General features: G+C 36.2%; 1 protein-coding gene across 1 annotated transcript; it reads left to right on the top strand.

Annotated features, from left to right (window-relative positions):
* Positions 1 to 11,650: 11,650 nt before the first annotated feature.
* fgf5 (fibroblast growth factor 5) lies at positions 11,651 to 22,315 on the top strand. Its single transcript, XM_079873215.1, has 3 exons — positions 11,651 to 12,100; positions 13,784 to 13,887; positions 20,982 to 22,315. Exons 1-3 carry the CDS (start codon positions 11,884 to 11,886, stop codon positions 21,342 to 21,344), a joined length of 684 nt encoding a protein of 227 aa, XP_079729341.1. The 5' UTR covers positions 11,651 to 11,883; the 3' UTR covers positions 21,345 to 22,315.

Here is a 22,315-nt window from a genome sequence, read left to right as displayed (position 1 = left end):
ACTATGTGATCAATTCTGCCTGTCTGTAAAATGACAGAAAAAAATATTGCAAATACATAAAAGAGTAGGCTGACCCTCTAAAAAAAAAAAAGAGGAGTGCAGAGGGATGCTGTTTACAGTTCTGGGTAGTTTCCTTTCAAACGAGCCATAATTCACACACACTAGCCTATACTATCGCGTATACGCACATGTCCTGGTTAGGCTTCTACTGTTTCGACACTCATCCTTAAAGTGAGTTTGTTTGTTTTTCACAAAGAACTGGTCTTGAATAAATTAGCAACTTTGTAGATAAGCGGCATTCTAACGCTTATATCGTGGGCCTATAATCACCTGTAATAGCCTACGTACTCTAAAGGAATTAGTGTAGCCTAGTCTGATTCGACACTCAAAATATTTGTGGGGAAATCCACAAAAAAGAACAAAATACAAATAAAAAAAAGCAAAATAAAAACATAAAATACATTTAAAAAAAATACATTTGTCTAAAAAATTTCTAAGAAATATAAAGTGACACTGCGAGTAGCCTATATAGGCTACTATGGCTAAGGGAAACCAAACTTTGATATAGTTTATTATAATAACAATACCAGCAACAACAGTGATGATGATGATGATAATGATAATAACAATAATGTGCATAATAATAATAATAATAATTATTATTATTATTATTATTTAAATCAAGTAACATTTTCACTAAAACTATGAATTAAAATCTAAAATAGCGTGACACCTCCGAGAAACCCGATCGTCATCGTATTTTAATTCTTATACAATAGGCTACATAGCAAACTAAATAAATAAATAAGCGGAAAAACGGCTGCTATGTTAAACAAGCGCGCTCTTTGTTTTCAAACGACTTGCGGTTTGTGACCGCGACAATAGCATAAATTAAAAGTGTTAATTGTTTCGCTTAATTCACATTTGTGCTCATCATTCTGTAAAGTGCGCGCTTCAGGAAATTAAGATAAGAGTATAGGCTAAACAGTACTAGCCTACTAATTCCATTAGCTCATATTAAAAACACTATAGTCTTAAGAAACTACAGAAATGGACTCAGTTCAACAAATATCCTACAATGAAACAAGAGCCTCGAATGTAATTTTACATAGGCCTACTGTATAAAAGAAAAAATACAAACGCGCTCTAATGAAACCATATAATCTCGATTTAGAAATGTATTAGGCCTACATATCTATCAAATGGGCAACAAGTATGACAATATAAAACATAAGGATTACAAAGCAATGCCAATTTATAGTCTACCTGTTACAATCAACTTGATTTGCAATTATTATTTTTCCTTAATAAAACACCATATGATTGTTTCTTAGATTTGTATATTTATATGTCTTTGTCAAATATATATTAATATTAGAACTTGTATTGTGGGGCTTGAAACCAAGGAGCTAAGAGGGAGATACAAGCTGTTAAAATAGCTCAACAGTGACACCAAGCTCTTATAATGAACATTTCAACCAAATCAGGATTTTTTACAAATGAATTGTGCATTGCAGAGTCTTAGTCTGCCACCTAATGGTCGACAGAGTTCAAACATGTCCAAATCAATGTTATTTTAAAATAACTAATAATATAATTAGAATAAAATAATACAATTAAATAATGTATATAAAGTGACCTTCAGAAAAAAATAAATAAACACACATACACACACACACACACACACACACAAAATAAACAAACTATTAGCAGGCGCTGAACTTTGATTCAGTGTGATTGCAATTTAATAGTTGGACCTAAAAAAACGAACCTTTCCCAATCATAAAACATCAAAGAATAAAGTCCAGAAAATGAGGTAATGGCCTGGGAGATGATGATAGGCACTTATATTTGGGGGAGATATTTATTGCCTGACCCATGTTTTGTGACTGGAGTCATCTGTTACGTCATAATCTCCAGTTACATTTGTCACGGTATCACTCAGCACCTCTCGGTCAGGCTCAGTTTATACCCCTCTCACATGTGGCCAATGTGGTCACCCTTGGCTAACCTAGCTGGCCCGCTTCTCATACTTGACGTGTGATTGTGTCCTATGCTAAACTGCTCTTCTCTGCATCTGTCTCTTCCCTTCATCTTCCTGTTGTTCTGTAATATCTTGGCAAAGGGGCCCTTGCATCAAAATAGATCTGTGTGAAACACACCAATCTCAAACAGTATGCGAGTGATGTATTTATAGATTATTCACACTAACGATGCAGTGATATCCGAGATCATGACGAGAAAGCAAAATGCATGATTTATAACTGCTGATTTCCTGTTTGCATTCCTCCAAAGAATAACCGATAGGCCACCCTGTGTAATTTTGCAAATCTTACCAAATAAATATATTTTTATATAAAATGATCTTGCTGCAAAAAATATTGTGTAGTATACAAAAAAAATCGGCCTAACAACAAGAACACAGCAACAATATTAAAGTAACCATGAAAATTCACTCCATTTTTTTATGGAATATTACAGCGTTGAAAACAAATGGTGTAGAAACAATTGCTAGTAAATTTCACAAATAATTACAAAGAAATAGCAAGTAACTCATTAAATTAACCTTGAAAAGTAGAAAGACTGAAACAGTATTTTACAATCCAATTATCTTTATTTTATGTACAATTTTTTTTTTTTTTTTTTTTTTTACAATGAAAGTTTATTAGAAATTCCCAATTTCGTCCTATATTTTTTTCTTGTTCGAGAAGCTGTTTTACTCGAATATATAGGCCACAATAGGGAAGAAAAGTTGATTGCATTATTTGTTTCATGCAGACTTCAATACTTCCATAAATTAGTCAGTGGTTTGACACGAGAAGTGTGAAAGTTTACGAGTGATCTGATACTCAATGTTGCCATAGAAGACGGCGAATATTGGGAAATATTAGACCGCTGAATGCTATGATCGAGTAAGAGTCAAATATTCCATAATGTGGTGCAATATATATTTATTTGTTTGTTTGAACATCTAATTTGTCTTTAACAGTTTATTCTATTTTAAAAAGCCTGTTTAGTCCATGGATTGTGCCATAGGCCTACCGTTGGTTGAATCTATCTAAATGAACAAGCACTACACAACAGCCTGCTTAAGTTATTTTGAAGCAGCACGCATTCAATCTTCCTCCGCGCTGACATGGACAAATTTACACTTAGCGTTCACTTCAAAGATGAACAGATTCACTTTATAGACATGCTTTTGCACTTAGCATGATCTCTGTCCTCCTCAACTGTTGTACCTGTCTTCTGTGTGTCTGCCTTACAAATTCTAAGCATTGCTGAGAGTAATAGAAAATCTGAGAGCAGGCGAGTATTTAAACTGCACCTGTCTCTCCTCTTCAAACTTCTGTCCTTCATGGGTCATACACTAAATCTACAAGTAAAGAGAAACAGATTATCAATTGATTTAAGGCATCTCGAGATCTTCTGCTGATTCTTTTTACTTGCTTATATACCTTAAATATTTAGTTTTAGGGTATTTTAACCAACAATCGTATAATATCAAACACATTTTTTGATATTAATGGATGATTCACTCACAAATATATTTCATGAAAGAATCATTGTAATACTTTTCAATAAAACTCACGTTAGTTCATGCATTAACTAGGATTAGGATTAGGACAAGTTAATTTAATTTGTCACACTTTAGATTAGGGTCCGATTCTCACTATTAACTATGACTTTTGCCTCAAACTCCTTATTACTGCTTATTAATAGTTAGTAAGGTAGTTGTTAAGTTTAGGTAATGGGTAGGATTAAGGGATGTAGATATGGTCATGCAGAAAAAGGCGTTTTATAAGTACTAATAAACAGCCAATATCCTAGTAATACACATGCTAATAAGCAACTTTATTAGTGAGAATTGGACCCTAATCTAAAGTGTTACCCATTTTTTGCCTTACACCGAGAAAGAAAGTCAGGTCAACAACATGACTAAACAATGATAGAATTTTCATTTTGGGGCAAACTATTTCTTTAAGTGCATTGCTTATGTCTTTGACGCTTATGGGCCAAAAACCTTTTTTTAGAAGTAGATTTTGCATGCATGAAATCAAAGCAAACCGCTCTTGTTCACATTCCATAGTTACAGTTATACTGAGCACACAGGTGTCAGTAGCTCAGTCGCTAACAATGTCAGACACAGCTGTTGTTCACTCTGCTAAGGCTACGGGGTGAACCGCAATCAAACATAAATTATGCAACCGGACAAAAGATGTACCAGTCATTCATGCACTGTTAATGCAGACACCAGCACCATCACGTTGTCGTTGTTGGGTCATGCCAGGTCATTAACTGGAACAAGCTGTATGCTTTACTAAAGCAGTGTACAGGTCACACATTTTATCTTGACTACCACCAGGTTTGTTGTTGTTTCTTGCTCTGGACCATTTGTCACAGTGAGTGCACATGGGTGCTGTTCTCAGAGAGAGGCCGCTTTAAGCACGGAGGTAAAATATAGGCCTTCGGAAAGCCACTGTAAACCTATACGGAACTAATCTTTCAACGCTGTGCAGACATTTTGAGTGTCCAGCTCTGATTACTGTGCCTTGAGCCAGAGCAGTCAGGTAGGCCCGAAGGTGGATTGATGCCACGGGAAGTGCACAGGAAACTCCATGTTGATTGGTGAGAGGGAGAAAATGGTAACTGTTTGTTGGTTTTACTAGATAGGAATAAGAACGAGAGAGGGAAAAGAAGGGGGAGTATGGGAAGACTTCAAAAGATGCATTTCTCTAGTCCACAAGAGGGATATGAGACTACATCAGAGAGTCCAGCAATTTCCGTAGCCCCAACTATGACCTGGAGGAATGGAGGCTGGAGCAAAAGCCTGGCACTCAAAGGAAGATGCAGAGTCTAGAGAGAGAAGCAGATTTTGTATAATAGTAGTAATAATGTATTGTAAAAGGGCTGTTGTTGAACATTTGAGGTTTTTCAGAGACTTCACAGTTGGTGGTAAATAAGAGACAAGCCCAAAGATGAGGTGAAGTATGTATTAGCTCACATCATACGTGTTACTAAAAACTAAATTGGTATTTTTGTTAAAAAAGACAAATAGAATGTGATTCATTCATGTTATACGGTTCAAATTTTCTGACCTCCAGATAAAAAGGATAGATTATGTTTTTTTTTTTTTTCATGTGCGAAAAAGTTATACACTCACCGGTTTATTAGGTACTAGGTACCAGGTTGGACCTCCTTTGCCTTCAGAACTGCCTTAATTCTTTGAGGCATAGATTCAACAAGGTGCTGGAAACATTCCACAGAGATTTGATCCATTTTGACATGCATCAAGCAGTCGCTGCATGTTTGTCAGCTGCACATCCATAATGTGAATCTACCGGGGTTTTTTTTAGATCTGGTGACTGTGGAGGACATTTGAGTATAGTGAACTCATTGTCATGTTCAAACAATTAGTTTGATGATGATTGAGCCTTGTGACATGGCCCATTATCCTGCTGGAAGTAGCCATCAGAAGATGGACATGGTCAGCAACAATACTCAGTTGGGCTGTGGCGTTTAGCCTAAACAACGCTCAGTTGGTACTAAGAGACCAAAGAAAATATCTCCCACACCATTACACCAACCTGAACCGTTGATACAGGGCAGGATGGATCCATGTTTTCATGTTGTTTACGCCAAATTCTGACCCTGCCATCTGAATGTTGCAGCAGATATCGAGACAGCGTTTTTCCAATCTTCTAAAAAACCCAGAGAAATTGTTCATAATATCTTCTTTTGTGATTCATAGGACAATAGAACAGTGGTTCTCAACTCCAGTCCTCGGGACCCGCTGCTCTGCACATTTTGTATGTCTCCCTTATTTAACACACCTGAATCAGATCATCAGCTCGTTAAGAGAGACTCCATGAACTGAACTGAGTGTGTCAGATAAGAGAGACATACAAAATGTGCAGAGCAACGGGTCCCGAGGACTGGAGTTGAGAACCACTGCAATAGAAGATTGGAAAAACTAACAATATTTTGGTGAGCATGTGCCTCATTTCCCCGTTCATAGCTAACAGGAGTTGCACCTGGTGTGGTCTTCTGCTGCTGTAGCCCATCTGTTCGACGTGTTGTGCGTTCAGAGATGCTCTTCTGCATACCTCTGTTGTAACGCATGGTTATCTGAGCTACTGTTGCTTTTCTATCAGTTCGAACCAGTCTGGACATTCTCCAGATACATTTTTGTAAGTAAAGTATATAAATAATGTATATAAAATGTCTAAGCACTTGAATTATTTCATATATATATATATATATATATATATATATATATATATATATATATATATATATATATAAATGCAAATCCATTTCCAGAAAAGTTGGGACATTTTGTAAAATGCAATAAAATCCATAATCTGTGATTTGTTAGTTCTCTCGAACCTTTGTTTAACTGACAAAAGAACAAAGAAAAGTTTTTCTAATGTTTTCACTGACCAACATAATTGTAGTTTTTAAATATAAACAAATTTTGAATTTGATGGCTGCAACACATAAAAAAAGATGGGACAGAGGGAAAGTAAAAGTTAAAAGATTATATAATATCCAAATTAAACTGTTTTTTAAACAGTCCAAAATGTGCAGGTGAATAGGTGAGGGTATTGTGATTGGTGTAAAAGGAGCTTCTCTGTCTTTCAAATTTCTCAATGCAAGATTGCAAAGAATGTATGTCTTCCACCATCTACCATACATAATATTGTGAAAAGATTAATGGAATCCAGAGAAATCTCAGTACATGTATGGCAAGGCAGGAGACCTCCATTGAATGTGTGTCACCTTTGAGCCCTCAAATGGCACTGCATGAGAAACCATCATGCTACTTTGTGAAATATAGCCACATGTGCTGAGTATACTTTGGAAAACTGTTTTCACTCAACACAGTCTGATGCTGCATCAAGAAATGCAACTGGAATCTGAAAGCTATAATTCAGTTCTATGCAGAGATGCTGCAGAGTTCTCTGTGCCCGAGATCATCTCAGATGGTCTAAAAGACAGTGGAAATGTGTGCTGTGGTCAGATGAGTCCATGGTTCAGCTTGTTTTTGGGAAAAACAGACATTGGAGTTCTCAGTCCCAAAGACGAAAGGGACCATCCTGACTTTTATCTGCGACGGGTGCAAAAGCAAACATCTGTCCTGGTATTGCAGTGCACCAGTGCAAACGGCATGGGTGACTTGCATATGTGTAAAGGTGCCATGGATGTGGAGGCATATATTGGGATTCTACAGAGAGAGACATAAACTGACATCAAGATGATCTTTTCTGGGAAGCAAGACAATGCCAGGCTTCATTCTGCACATGCTACAAGGTTTCTCTACACCAGAGTGGTAAACATGCCTCTGTCCTAAATTTTCTGCAGTGTGTTACATTTGTCAGTTAAATAAAGGTTCAAGAGAATTAACAAATCACATCATATTTATATATATTTATATATTTTTATATGAATTATCCATAATCAGGTGCTGCAGTAACAGATCAAACATAAAGGTAAACTTCACTGATGATACTCACTGACACTTTTTAAACGTATATTGGTTTAATTTACCTCTGACTGGTGTTTCTAGATGGAGCTTAGCCTGCTCGCTTTTATCTTGCCAAATCTGTCAGTAGGTACTGATCGCTCTCCACTGACAGCGTCACGTCAGCGATTTCAGTGCACTGACAGGCAGCTCTGTCTGTAACAAGTGAACAGGTGCTTCTTTGTTCCACACCAAATGCCCTCGGACACTTTGCAAAAACACAGCGCTGGCTTTATCATAAATGGATGAGGGCCTACTTTGTCCAAAGCAAATGTTTAGATCTATTACAGATTAAATGCTTGGCTGATCTGTGGGCTGTTTTGAAAGGACGTGTTTGAAATGTGTGGCCATTTTCACGTCGCCTCATGCTCCAACTCTCAGGAATGGGAGGAGGGAATAGGGTGAAAATCTTTGACCCTTAAGAGTACAGCTTAAAGATATGTCTTTGGTTTGAGGAAACCTCAAGACGGAGAGTAAAAACCTTCTCTCCTGTTCCGCCTTGCTGCGGTGGAATGTTTCAGAAGACTGTGGGCACGTTTGCAAAGGACTAAGGTTGAGAAAGTGGTTCTGGGGTCACAACACATACTCAACTTGATTGTTATTTCAATAGGAAATCTACATAAATCATCAGAGAAACACCCTCAAGCAAATGGAAATTCCCTTGTCACATTGCGCTTAAAAATAATAATAGTGATTCCCAAATCAGCGGGCTGTAAAAGAGCTTGTAAAACAACACAAAGCACACGTAGCAGGAAATTAGGAAACAACTTTCTATTTTAGTGAAGTTTTCATCTCTTAACTGTTAATACTGTTAATGCATTATAAAAAAGTTGTTCCCTATTTACACATATGTGACCCTGGACCACAAAACCAGTCACATGGGTCAATTTTTGGAAATTGAGCTTTATGCATCATCTGAAAGCTGAATAAATAATCTTTCCATTGATGTATGGTGTGTTAGGATAGGACAATATTTGGCCGAGATACAACTATTGAAAATCTGGAATCTGAGAATACAAAAAAATCGAAACATTGAGAAAATCTCCTTTAAAGTTGTCCATTTATGTTGGCGATTGTGCTGCATTCACTCACAAAAATAAATGTTTTATATATTTACGGTAGGAAATGTACAAAATATCTTCATGGAACATGATCTTCACTTAATATCCTAATGATTTTTGGCATAAAAGAAAAATCGATCATTTTGACCCATACAATGTATTGTTGGCTATTGCCACAAATATACCCGTGCGACATGTGACTGGTTTTGTGATCCAGGGTCACATATTATAGCTTCCACGTTATATGATCAAATACAGCAAGTCATAGAATGAATTTTGACTGCGTATAAAAAAACTTTTGCAGTTACATTTACTGTAAATTTAATAGATAACAAACCATGTGAGCTAACCACCATCAGCCAACAGACAAAATCATTGAGTAGCAATCTTTAAATGGGTCAGACAGTCTTAATACTGTCCAGACGCTGTCATTTGTGGCAGTACCTGACAACTCATCTCCTCTCGTTACTCAAAAGCTTAATTCACAGATAATGATCACTTGTGCCAAAACAGTAACAAATGACTCTTCCCCAGGAGAGAAAAACCTGCATGATACTACAAAGTTGTTAAAAGCCAGGATCATTGATGAATCAATCAGGATCATTGGTGTTTATACTCATCTGGGGTAATTCCTCATTGCAGTTACTGGAGGGTCCAACACAAACAAATGGCCTTTACAATTTGGGAGGTAAACAGTTCTGCACTGTTTACATTAAAGTGATCAATCCATGTTGTGTAGCAAGCGAAACAAAGAGGAGACTACATTACAGACCTCCATGTCTCAGTCATTTATCTAGTGATTAAGTTTGTAATGTTTTCAGAACACATTCCTTTCAAATTACTGAAGGCTGCCATCACATCTTAAAGGTAACTTAAGATTCATGTGAGCAAAATCTACAAATGCTCTAGGAAATTCATGCATATAAGAGAACAGGAGCATATACCATGCATATGTATATAACAAAACAAATTGCTCGACTAGTTCAGAACGAAATGCAAGTATTCTAAATATTAATGGCTTCAATTGCCATGATATTAATAAAAAAATGCTAAATTGTACCATATAACACTATTTAAGTGAGTATTTATAAAACTTAAAACCTCAGTGATCTTGCATTTAGATGGTCTGCTCTCACTTTTCAAATAGGCATAAAGGGCCACATTTTTAATTGTGCTTATAGTGTTCCATTAAAGGTGCAAACATTTTTTTTTTTTTGGGAATGTGAATCTTGGAATTATACTAATACCTACCAGCAGAAATTAAGCATCATGCAAAAAGCAAATGTTTTTGGTTACTGATAAAACTGCAAAGACGAACTTTCCAGGTTTTGAACAGGCATGTCTATGTTGAAATTAAGCTCATGTTTAACTATCCAACACAGTATTGTGTAAAGATGATTAAAATTCATGTTTCAGACATGAACAGTGAAATTCCCACTGTGTGGTACTTTGAACAGAAAATGTGTAGTGCTGCTTTTCTCTCAGCAGGTATAGCTGTATTAAAACAACTGGCCTCGACATCACTATTGTTTAATTATTAGAGGGCCAATGAAAAGAAACTGAGAGGCTTTCAAAGGCTCCAATGAAATTGTAACATACTGTTCATTTAAATGATACATTTTGATTAATTCTGTGTTGTCATGAACATGTGCTACATAAAATTAATCCATGTAACAGCTTGGCATTGTGCCAATTACCAAAGCAAATTTCAAAGAGATTCTTGAAAAATTCACATATAATTTTAAGAGATGCTGACAATTTTACCTGCCGCTCATTTTTAAAATATCAATATCTTCACTTTGAAAACTAATTGTCCAAGTTTACAATGACAGGCCTGAGGGTCCTCTTTACATATTTCACCTGCTATTTCACCTGCAGTTCATACATATAGGCTACAACCTGAATTTTATAGTTTTATATTTTAAGTTTTGTTGCTTGCTTGTCCCAGTAAGAATCAGTGCTCATAATTTCCAGTAATAAGGTGTGTGACACGTTCACGAGGCTTGTGTGCAAAACTACAGAGCTGCCTGTAAGCATTCTGGATAGACAGCTTCGACAATTGCTTCTCATCCAGTAATAAATGATTTGCTTGTCCACACAATGGTATACATGTTCCCTTGTTCTTAAAATGCAGAAAGAGTAGACTATGTATGTGGGTCATTCAGGTGAAGTGACGCAGAAATACACAAGGCCTATAAAAATTCCAATTCATACAGGCTATAGCCTAACCGACTTCTTATATAAACATGTTTGCGAAATTAAAAATCATTTAGTTTTTCTGTGGGGTAACTATATGCAAATTGTAAGTCTAAAATTCAGTCACAAAGTAGGCCTACTAGATTAATATTATAAAATATTATTTAAAAAAAAATAGCAATGGAGAGATTCCATTATATAACATTAGCATTTTTGAAAACGTGTGTACACCAAATCAAAATCAACCTGCATGAGGCCACCCTTTAACACTGAATGTCAAGGTCATTAAGTTTATATATAGCCTATATATATATATATATATATATATATATATATATATATATATATATATATATATATATATATATATATATGCACACACACACACACACATATAATATAAATGAAAAAATGAAGAAACCAAACCAATTGTAAAAAAAGAAAAAGAAAAAAATAGAGTATTTGTTTAAATTCTTACCTTGAAAAAATATGTGCAAAAGCTAACTTGAAAAGTTATGTACACTCATGTGTATTCTGTATTTCGCAGGCTACTTTTTACTTCATGGCTACACTATACTTGACATTAAATACATTTATGTGGCTCTGCTGATATAAACGTAGGCCTATTTCAAAATCATAAACGATTACAAAACACCAACACACACAACACATTTCTCAAAACTTGTCACGTGTTTTAAACTAGATTTCTAAATAACTATGTTTTTTTATTATCGCGAATAAATTTCATTTTCATTGAAGCACTAATTAAAGTATGTATTTCTATATGTTTATTCCTGTTCCTGGTCACAGACATCATTAAGGTTGGATCTACATCTCCAACAAACAATGTATAGATTTCAGGGCGGTTTGAATGTTTCGTCCGATATAAATTGAAGATGAGAGAGAGCGTCCCGCACATCTCAGGCACGCATCAAGCAGTGAGATCATTTGTGATATAAATATCTCTTTGCCAGCAGATCTGCTCCAGCTCCTGCAGCCGAGGGTAATGCCCACCAGTGAAACGGCGAGTTACCTCAGAGCGCTGGAACAACAGCAAAATGCTGGAAGTGGCCTAGCACTCGCACAGACAGCTCTCTGGAAAGAATGAACGTTCCTCTCCTGCTTTTACTCCTCTTTCAGTTGCCTCGCTCTGCAGTGCTGACTGGATCTGAACGCGCGTATTTGGAGCACCAACTTGTCGAAGAAGGGCGCGTATCAGGGCGCAGGACTGGTAGACTGTACTGTAGAGTTGGAATAGGTTTCCACCTTCAGATTCACCTCGATGGAAGAGTCAACGGGAGTCACGAACCTAATCCGTTAAGTATGTTATCATTTACCATATCTTTATAGACTTACAGACGTTTGGTTATATGGAGAGCGAAGTTCAAATTAGTGACTGATTGATTTATTTCTGATATAATACTCAATGCGAATGACACTCTGCTAATTTACATCCAAAATACTGATTTACGATTACACTGACCCAATGTAATTATAGACTTGCAATGTTTAAACAGCTTTGCATACAAGTGAAGCTCCATACAGACAGAATCATAGCAGGTTATTTTGATGAGCTGTTCAAAAATACTTTTTAGGCACAAGTACATTAACTGTTATTGCAGATTGTCCTGGCTGAATGAATGATAAACTGTAGTGCTTCCTCTTTGGAGTCTCTTGTTTTGGAGCGGCTTGTTTATTTACAGGTATGGGGAACAGGTGCAGTGGCTGAGATCAGAATGCTAGTGAGTTGAAAGCTGGAGTGAGTGGCATCATTAACATGCCATGCACTAGATTTCTGTTAATGGTTGAATAGCTTGGTGCACATGCCGTAGTATGGTCTATTTAGAGGGTCTACTGTAAAACAGATGATGAAAATTAGATTAAAGCAAAAAGGATTGTTATAAGTTTGGCTGTGGGTGTTAAGCCCATATGGCAGACAGAATATTTCGAAAGCAAAAATCATTGACCTGAAACATCTCTCTGAAAGAATACAGCCTAGACTGGCACAAGGAAGTCACATTTATTGGGTGCTTGTTTTTATGATGTCAGTGTGTTTTACAGTATGTGTTGTTGGGTATTCTCTATTCTTTATACTCTATAAAGACATCTAATATCCTGTCAAAATAAAAATACAAAAACACTTGACAAATAGATTATCTTAAATGAATTAACATGGAACTGACTTGAGCTGAATAATGACACTATTATCTTGCTAACAGTTGCTTTAAAGCAGAATTTGAATTTGTCTTATTAATTCTGTTACTTTCCTGTTTATTATTGTGAAGCATTAGTGAAGAATTTCCATTGTATAAAGGGCTATAAAAGTAAATGTGACTTGACCTCACACAATCAGTGTTTGGAATTAAATGAACAGATGTGACTAAAATTGTTGAGTACATTCAGCAGCAGACAGGAGTGTATAGAACAATGTCTGTGTATGAACAGGTACTCAGTCCTCTTCTTTAACCTGTGATTGAATGATGACAGAATATAATATAAACATTTCATATTGCCTTTAAGAATTTTTAGCTATTCTCTGTGAAACACCACCTACTTTAATCTTGCCAGATATACAGCTAAAAACTGTAGTTAATTTTTTTCTTTCTTCTCTGGCCAAAAACTTAACAAGACTTAACTTTAACATTTTTATTGCATGAGAGAGGTTGATAGACCTAACGTTAGTGATGACAGCATTTAATAACAGTGCTCGCCTTATGCCATTCATTGACACAACAACCTGCACATATCACATGAACTCGCTTTCAAAATGCGGTTATGACACTTGAGAATTGAAGGGAGGCACTTTGGTTATAGAATGCGTTTGTCACTCTCTTTCATAATTATAACCAAACGGTGTTTGAACGGAGCAGTATGTATCACTCCAAACAGGAATTACAACTGTATTCTCCTGCTGTGTGAACATTGCTATTGTTTGACCTTTGACTTTTAGGACATAAAGGTCATCAGTCATCACTGCAATCAATGTGTTTTTCTCAATCTGTAGGTGTGCTGGAGCTTTTTGCCGTGTCTCAAGGGGTTATAGGGATCCGAGGGGTTTTCAGCAACCGATTTCTAGCCATGAACAAGAGGGGGAGGCTTCATGCAACTGTGAGTCTGATCCAACTAACACAATATAAACTCATACATCCACAAAAAGAAATAAAGTGGATGTAAACCAACCCAAAATATGCTGAACAAACTCCCCATACACACTTTTGAGGGAAATCTCGGCTTACTGTGATGTTTGTGAGCCTCTGCAAATTCTGTCTACAAAGACTTGTGTAGCACAAAGCAGTGGATAGAGACACAGAGCAATCTGGCTTTGCAGGGGTCTGGGCTGTCTGATAGAAGGCAGAGCTTATTAGCATGTGTTAATGGGAAGAGCAGATTAAAACGAGTCTGGGGTAGTTGATAATCTTGCAAGAAAGAGGAAGGGAATCAATATGTGTGTAAACAAAGTTGGGCAAAGTAAGGACACTTTGTATGCACACAGCAAGAATAGGGATTTATGCATACAAAGAAACAGTATATGAAATTATATATATTCCTTCTTAGCTTTAAAACTCTTGCATAATAGGAACTGCCTTTTTTTTCTCTTGAATTTCAGAGAGAGAAAAAAATCATCGGTCTAGGGGACACTACAAACCCTAAACTCAATCTATCCCATCTATTCAACCAATCTATCATTATCATTATTCAGCTTTCACCTTCACATGTTATATATTTTTTTCTAAGCAGTAATACTTGGTCAGTTGGTAAGAAAGTATGTCACAACTACACAAAATTATACATATAGGCCACACTGCCATTCAAAACCTTGGGTTCAGTAAGATTTTTTTAATGTTTTTGAAAGTCTCTTGTGGTCATCAAAAACACAGTTAAACAGTAATATTGTACAATGGTATTACAATTTAAAATAGCCTAACTGTTTTCTATTTTAAAGGCACAATATGTAAGATTTTTTTAATTAAAATATCCCAAAAACAGTAGAATATATATATATTTATATATTTTGTTGACTTGTGTACTTACATTATCCCAGACGTTTCCAAGAATGTTTAAATCCAGAGAAATAAGCAATTTTAACCAGGACACAGACCGTGTCATTGCGTCGCCTATCAGTGATGCCATACCTGCGTTACCCTCGATTTCCGGTTTTATTTTGCAGAAACCAAGGAAACACCAAAGACGCTTTAATATATTATATTAAATATATATGTGTTATTAGACAAGGGAACAACTGTTTGGATACATTTATAGACAGAAAACTAATCATTGTTATATAGCTCAACACTGTTAGTCTTATTGTTTGAATAACTTCTCGATTTTCCACGAGTACCATGTTTTTTTTACCTTGCCTCAGAGAAAAACACTATTTTGTCAAGTGGCTAACATAAAATCAGATGCAGCTTAATTTTAGTAGCAGTAATGCAGCATTTTCTCCATCATTCAATATGTTTTAAAATTAATTGCATGCCATTTAGCAATTCTGCAGCATAATAAATAGCGTCTCTCATTAGAAATCGCTCCTGCTCTGCTTCATATTACAGTAATGTTAATAATCTCATCCATGAATATTATTTCTGCCCGAGTCCCGTCGGATTCTTTTCCACCAGCTGTGAGGTGAAGACAACAACTCCCATGATTCCGCGCTCAATCTTGGCGTCATCAAGCTACGCCTTTGTTTTGAATAGGCGACCTCTAGCGGCGAAAAACAACATATTGTGCCTTTAATATATTTTAAAATGTATAATTTATTCTTGTGATGGCAAAGCTGAATTTTCAGCATCATTACTTATTTGGTGCTCAATAAACATTTATTATCATGACGGTTGAAAACTGTGTTGTGCTGATTAATATTTTTGTGGAAACTGTGATCTTTTTTTGTATTATGTGATGAACCGAAAGTTTAAAAGAATAGTATTTATTAGAAATAGAAATCTTTTGTAACATTATAAATGTCTTTACTGTCAAAAAAAGACTTGAATGAATCCTTGCTGAATAAAATAATTAAGTTATTTTTGCTCTGTATTTATGTGTACCCTACTTCAAATAAATGTTTTACAATTTTAGAAAAACCTCGTAAGGGATGGATAATAAAGGATCTTATAAATCTGAGGATTAGCCTCCAAACTGCTGCAGACATCATCTGTAATTAAAGCAGCTGCAGCGGCTCCGTCAGACTTGAATTGGGTTTCATTTCCTCAGACCAGCTACAGTTGCACAGGCTTATTTAATAGCTGTCAGCTTGGGTTTTAAACCCCAAGCACTTCACTCCGTAGACAAGTCGGCCTAACCAAAGGAGTATCAAATGACTTAGCGTCTGATTTTTGTTGCACTGTCTGTCATATTTAATATTTTGATGTTTTCATAGTGGCAATTTATTGCTGTGATAATGGCAAGGAAGACAGATGTACATTATGCCGTGTGACCTACCCAGCAAGCCATTACTAACATAATCTTTGCAAAGCTTAAGAGGTCACTGCATTCATTGAGAAAACAAGAGGGAAACGGAGATGCAAACGTCTCCCATTCCATGAAAATCAATTGCTTAAGAACGAGAGGCGTGTCTCAAATTTGATTTTGCTCACATGCTCTAAAGGTAAAAAAAAAAAAAAAACTCTGAATAATACAACAACAATTATGAATGGGATTAAATCTGCCAAGATGTAATGACTTATGTCTGTGTGTACAAAAATATAACACTGCTGTATGGGAAATCTTGAGAGAGGATTGTTTGTGGATAATATTCGGAAAGAAAACTGTCAGAAAACAGACACAGGTCAAGCAGCTGTAAAGTTCATGACTTGATAATAAAATGTCTTCTGCTCTCAGATACCGAACAACAGACATATGGGATGTCTTGTATCTCCTGAAACATAGATTGAAATTTCCCCCATAAAAAAAATGTCATAAAAGGACGTATCCTCAACAGCTGGCGGCTGTTTAAAATGAAGGTCATAAGGCACTTCCAGAAGACAAAAACCATGTACCCTAATCAAACAAACATTCAGATGTTTTGGGGGCAAATTACCACATTTAGGGGAGAGAGCCCCTGTGAAGCTATGGTGGGTCAAGTTATGACTGGCATGTTTAGAAAATATTGTAATGGCACCATTTTCTGCTTTGCTGCACTCTTCAGCAAACCAGAACAGTTTTATTATTTCAGAGTTTGGGAATTATGCAAGACCTCTTACTTGGGACTGACCCTCATTAAAGTCATGATATAGTTTCCCACAACATTTATTTTTAGAGAGTGAGGCCACAATTCTTAATATTGGTGGTTGTGTACAGTTGTTGGGATAAGCTGCTGTTTACAAAACACTTAATAGTGTCCCCAAAAAATAATTTGGACACTTAGTTCAGACTATGAAACGTATGAAATTCATTGCATTAACCCCCAGGGGTCGGGCGTAAAATATAAAAACCAGGTGGCATCTGAAATCAAATGATGCTACAGCTTAAAGGGATAGTTCACCTAAAAATGAAAATTTGCCCAAGATTTACTCACCCTGAAGCCATCCTAGGTGTATATGACATTCTTTTTTCAGACGAACACAATCGGAGTTATATGAAAAAATGTACTGTATATTTAAAGGGATACTCCACCGTTTTTTCATGTTAAACTATGTTATTCCCTTAACTAAGACGAGTTGATACATATTTATCTCGTCTCAGTGCGTGCACTCAATCACTCTGGCGCGTGGCGACACTTTGATAGCACTTAGCTTAGCCTAGATCATTCATTAGGAACCAAACAGAGATGAAGTTAGAAGCGACCAAACAGTAAAAAGTCACTCCTGAAAAATCCTCTCCCTCTCACTTCTGTCATTAGAACCAACGTGACTTTTTACTGCGCAGAGTCGAAGTGCTCCCAACTTCAAGTGCTATTCCGCCATACATTAGTTATCCTTTTTACCCGCTTAGAAAAGCGCCACGTTTTGTTTCGTGTCAACATACTTGGTCGTGTAACTACTCGTGTAACTGTATTTAAATAGGGAAAACGTGGAGGCGTTTGGTCGCTTCTAGCTTCATCTCTGTTTGGTTCCTAATGAATGAACTGGGCTAAGCTAAGTGCTATCAAAGTGTCGCCACGCGCCAGAGCGATTGAGTGCACGCACTGAGACAAGAGAGGTATGTATCAACTCGTCTTAGTTAAGGGAATAACATAGTTTAATATGAAAAAACGGTGGAGTATCCCTTTAAAAAAAGGCAGACGGCCATATGCATCGATTTACGCAAAATGAGTAACCCTTGAACTTGACGCACAATGTAATGACGGCAATTGACGCCTCTCACGGTTCAAACAAACAGGGATGGGCAACCGCGTTCGTCATTACGTTGTGCGTCAAGTTCAAGGGTTACTCTTTTTGGGTAAATCGATGCGTACGGCCGTCTGCCGGAAGCTAGTTATTTTAGACGATAAAGTTTTAAATATGGATATTTTTCTTAAACGAACGCATCGCTTCACTTCAGAAGGCTTTTATTAACCCCTGGAGATGCGTGGAGCACTTTAATATAGAATAGATGCCCTTTGATGCACTTCCAAAGACATACAGCCATTCACTGCCATTATGAAGCTTGGAAGAACCAGGACATTTTTTTATGTAACTCAGATTGTATTTGTCTGAAAGAGGAATGTCATATACACCTAGGATGACTTCAAGGTGAGTAAATCATGGGCTAATTTTCATTTTTGGGTGAACTATCCCTTTAAGAAATGCTTTCATGATTTATTAATTTATTTTTTGGATATATGAAGTCATGCAGTTTCCCTTAAAGGTGTCCTAGCAAAATAACTAATGGTGTCGTTCATCACAATAACTACAAATATGATCAACAAACACTGATAACCAGAAAGTGACCAAATTCTATGTCTTGATTTTGAACAATATTTCTAACAATATGCTTAACAAATTTCCTTTTGTGAAATGTTGTTCTTGAAACGTGTTTGTGTCAATAAAATCCATTTGATTTAATATAATGCAAACACGTTCACACAATTTTAGGTAAGGCTTATGTGTCCTAATACTTTTTGGCACACACAAGTATAGGCTAGGTATTCAGTGTGACAGACCAGAAGAAAGTCATGTCGGAGTCAAGTTCTAGTCCTTATGGTCTCAGACTTAAATGAGCTGGTCTCAACGACAACGCTGGGTATCAGATATACCTACAGAGAAGTCTAAAGTCACATTCGACAAAGAGCCATCAGCTTGAAGGAACAATTGCAGACAAAAAAAATCTGAGAAATTTTTTTTTTTCATGCCTGCTATCTAGTGTTGATTTGGTCAAGTTCATGTGCTTAAACATCTGACCAAAGCTCAGATAGTTCAAAAACATTTAGAGATCTAATGGATGTCTGGTCATGTCAGGCTATGGCTGCATTTCTGAAACCCTACCCAAGTTTGCACAGTACATAACCATACATTGCCTACGAAAAAGTATGTGTCCTGCTTTCCTCTGCCTTGGAAGGATAAAGTTATTTCATAGCCTAATGAGTTTTCAGCCCACACAAACAAAGCTCTGCTTCTGTCAGTCACCACAGTGTTTGATTGGAAAGTCGGTTTTGATGACTTTGAGCTGGGAGATAAAAGCAAGACTTGCAATTATTCTGTAACCCCCTCAATGCTTCTTTCTGGGGCTCAGTGTCTATAATCTGCTTGCTGCTTTTCATTAGCTCTCTTTATGAGGGGCTAACTCAATCAGGCCACAAATTGTTCTCTCTCCAGCAGCTGCTAATGTGGCATCCTACAAAGTGTGTGCTCAGTAATTACTTATTGTGTGCCCAAAGTGTTAAAGCTTTATTGATGTGCTCTGGCTCTGTCTATTAAAATTGAAGCATGATAAGTAAGCTGATCACTTACATACATATATATATATATGTATATATATATATATATATATATATATATATATATATATATATATATATATATAGGCTAAACAGTCTGATAAGTGTATATCCCCTTTGCTGAATCTGTTAAATATTTGTCGTTAATAACCATAATAGTACTGCCTTGATGAAACTAAAGTATTTGAGATAACTGATATTAACATATATTGAACAAGACAGCATAATGCATGAATTTGGCTGTTGTCTCCACAAACATCAATGACTGTTTGTTGCCTGTTGTGATAGCTGTGTGTTAGTCTCTGGTCCTGCAATTTCTTTGATTTCCTAGCATTCTCTGCACACTCTTTTCCCACAATGTCTAGAGTACTGTACATGATGTTGACATCCAGCTTGCACTCAGGACAATAGGGGGACTCATACACAAATACATAAGATGTAATTAATGCTAAATGAGGATATAATTAATTAAATACATTTCTTAACAGGATGATTTTGTAAATTATTATATGAAATATTTTTGTGGGATATTTGAAAGAAAGAAAAAACCTCTTGTGCAGCCTGATCTTATTTTTAAGATTTTTTAAAATTATTTGTTCAATAATAAATATTCTGCAAATGGTATGTAAACTTTTGAGCACAGCTGTAACGGTTCAGCTTGCTTATTTGTTTTAGCTTGTACTGTATATTTAAAACAGTATACAGTATGAACATGGTACATTTGGTAGGTTTTTTTGTTTTTGTTTTTAGAGGTGTCGATACCATCTCTATCCTTGCAATACAGAAGAACAAAGCCCAAACCAGTACAGAATAGGCATTTTTTTCTGTTTCTCAGTCTGTGCAATTATCTCAGAACTGATGATGACAGTCAAAATGAAGAAGAACTATGCCTGGTACACTGAACATGTCCTCTGGTGTTTTGTGGTATCTACTATAATACAAACTGCTAGTCTGAATTAAGAAGAGTGATTTATTTCCATGGTGAATTATGCAATCATACTTGATTTTATTTTATCTGTTTGCACACACTCAAAAATATACTGGATAGCTTACAGAAAAAGGCCAGAAAAGGTAGTATAAGTGTAAAAGTTATCTAATTTGAAAGTAAGATCTACACATATTAGAGGAAACTTTACACTAAATAAACACCATTGCAGCTGGACTCCAGCTGAAGAACAAACAAAGATCATCAGAGGGATCTAGTATCACTCACTGTCTATGTTAAATGCCAAGATTCGAGATAAATTCACATGACCATTAACATGCACAGGCGTATCAGTATCAGGCTGAACAACTTGTTGATTTTCTATCTTTGTATCATTTTCCCCCCTTTTCCTGTCCTTTTCCCCAGGAGAGCTTTACAGATGACTGTAAGTTCAGGGAGCGGTTTCAGGAGAACAGCTACAACACGTACGCCTCAGTGATCCACAGGAACCATCGCACTGGCAGAGAGTGGTTTGTGGCACTTAATAAGAGAGGTAAAGCAAAAATGGGGTCCAGTCCGAGAGTGAAGTCACAACACATGTCTACACATTTTCTGCCGAGGATGAACCTAAATGAAAAGACTGAACAAGGATTCTCAATAACAGACAAAGAGCAGGAAAAACAACCACCTCCACATCCATCAAAGCCCTCTATACCAAAAGTCGCAGTCAACACTGGAAAGATGAATCGACCAATAGTCAAGTACTGGCCGAAGTTTCGATTCGGATAGACCAGTACTGTCTTAAACATGGACTAATCTTGCAAAAAAGACAAGCTGGGAAAAAGCTGGTTTGCTGAAATAAGTTTTCTCTTTGACTTTGACGAGCATTCCAGTCATCATGTACATCACATGGGCTGAATGAGCCAATCACAAGACATTTTCAGGACGTCTGAAGTCTGGTGTGGATTTCATAAAGATATTTGTACTAAAATTGCTTCACAAAAGGATTTGCATAGTTATCCTCAGTGATTTTACAAAATAGCTACATTTTTTATATTATACCTCACAGTATTTATACAACATATTTATGTGTCTATGTACAAGCTTTTTTTGCACAGTTATCCAGCTCCTAAGATTATTATGTTTGTGATGGTAATTTGCAAATATATTTTTTAAAAAGGTGAACAACAATACAAGCAAAAGAATGAATAGCCTAGTTTGAATGCTTCTGGATTTAGTTATGCACATCCATATTTCTATACTTTGAACAACTAGATGTCTGTCCATCAAAACTCTCAGTCTAACTGCTGACTGTCATGGAAATGATATCCTTTAATGACCAGTGCATTCCACAGAAGAGCGATGTCTCACAAGGATAAACATGTCTTGAGACTGTTCTGTGTTTTATGAGCTCTGCTCATAGGTGTATCAAATGGCAGACAGTCGTGGTATGACCCTTAACAAAATATCCCAATAACTGTCAAGCAGGACACACTGAAACGGTGTGGAACTCATCTTTGGTGTTTACAGGTGAAAGCAACCATTATTAATTCATTTCTACAAGCATTTCACAATAATTGATTTCTAATAAACATTTCACCATAGTGTCATTAAAAACATCCTGTTTACAAGTCTCACATTTATTTGTTTCACACACAAAAAAATTATATGTGCTTTTTATGTGGAATGGGAAATTTATTTGGATATTGCAAAATAATAGAAATCCAAAAAAAAATAAAGGTTTTGTTTACTTTAATCAC

This window comes from Squalius cephalus (assembly GCF_949319135.1).
Source record: "Squalius cephalus genome assembly, chromosome: 5".
Classification (NCBI taxonomy): Eukaryota; Metazoa; Chordata; class Actinopteri; order Cypriniformes; family Leuciscidae; genus Squalius; species Squalius cephalus.
The sequence above is the reverse complement of the archived record's forward strand: the minus strand, read 5'-3'. Positions and strand labels throughout refer to the sequence as shown.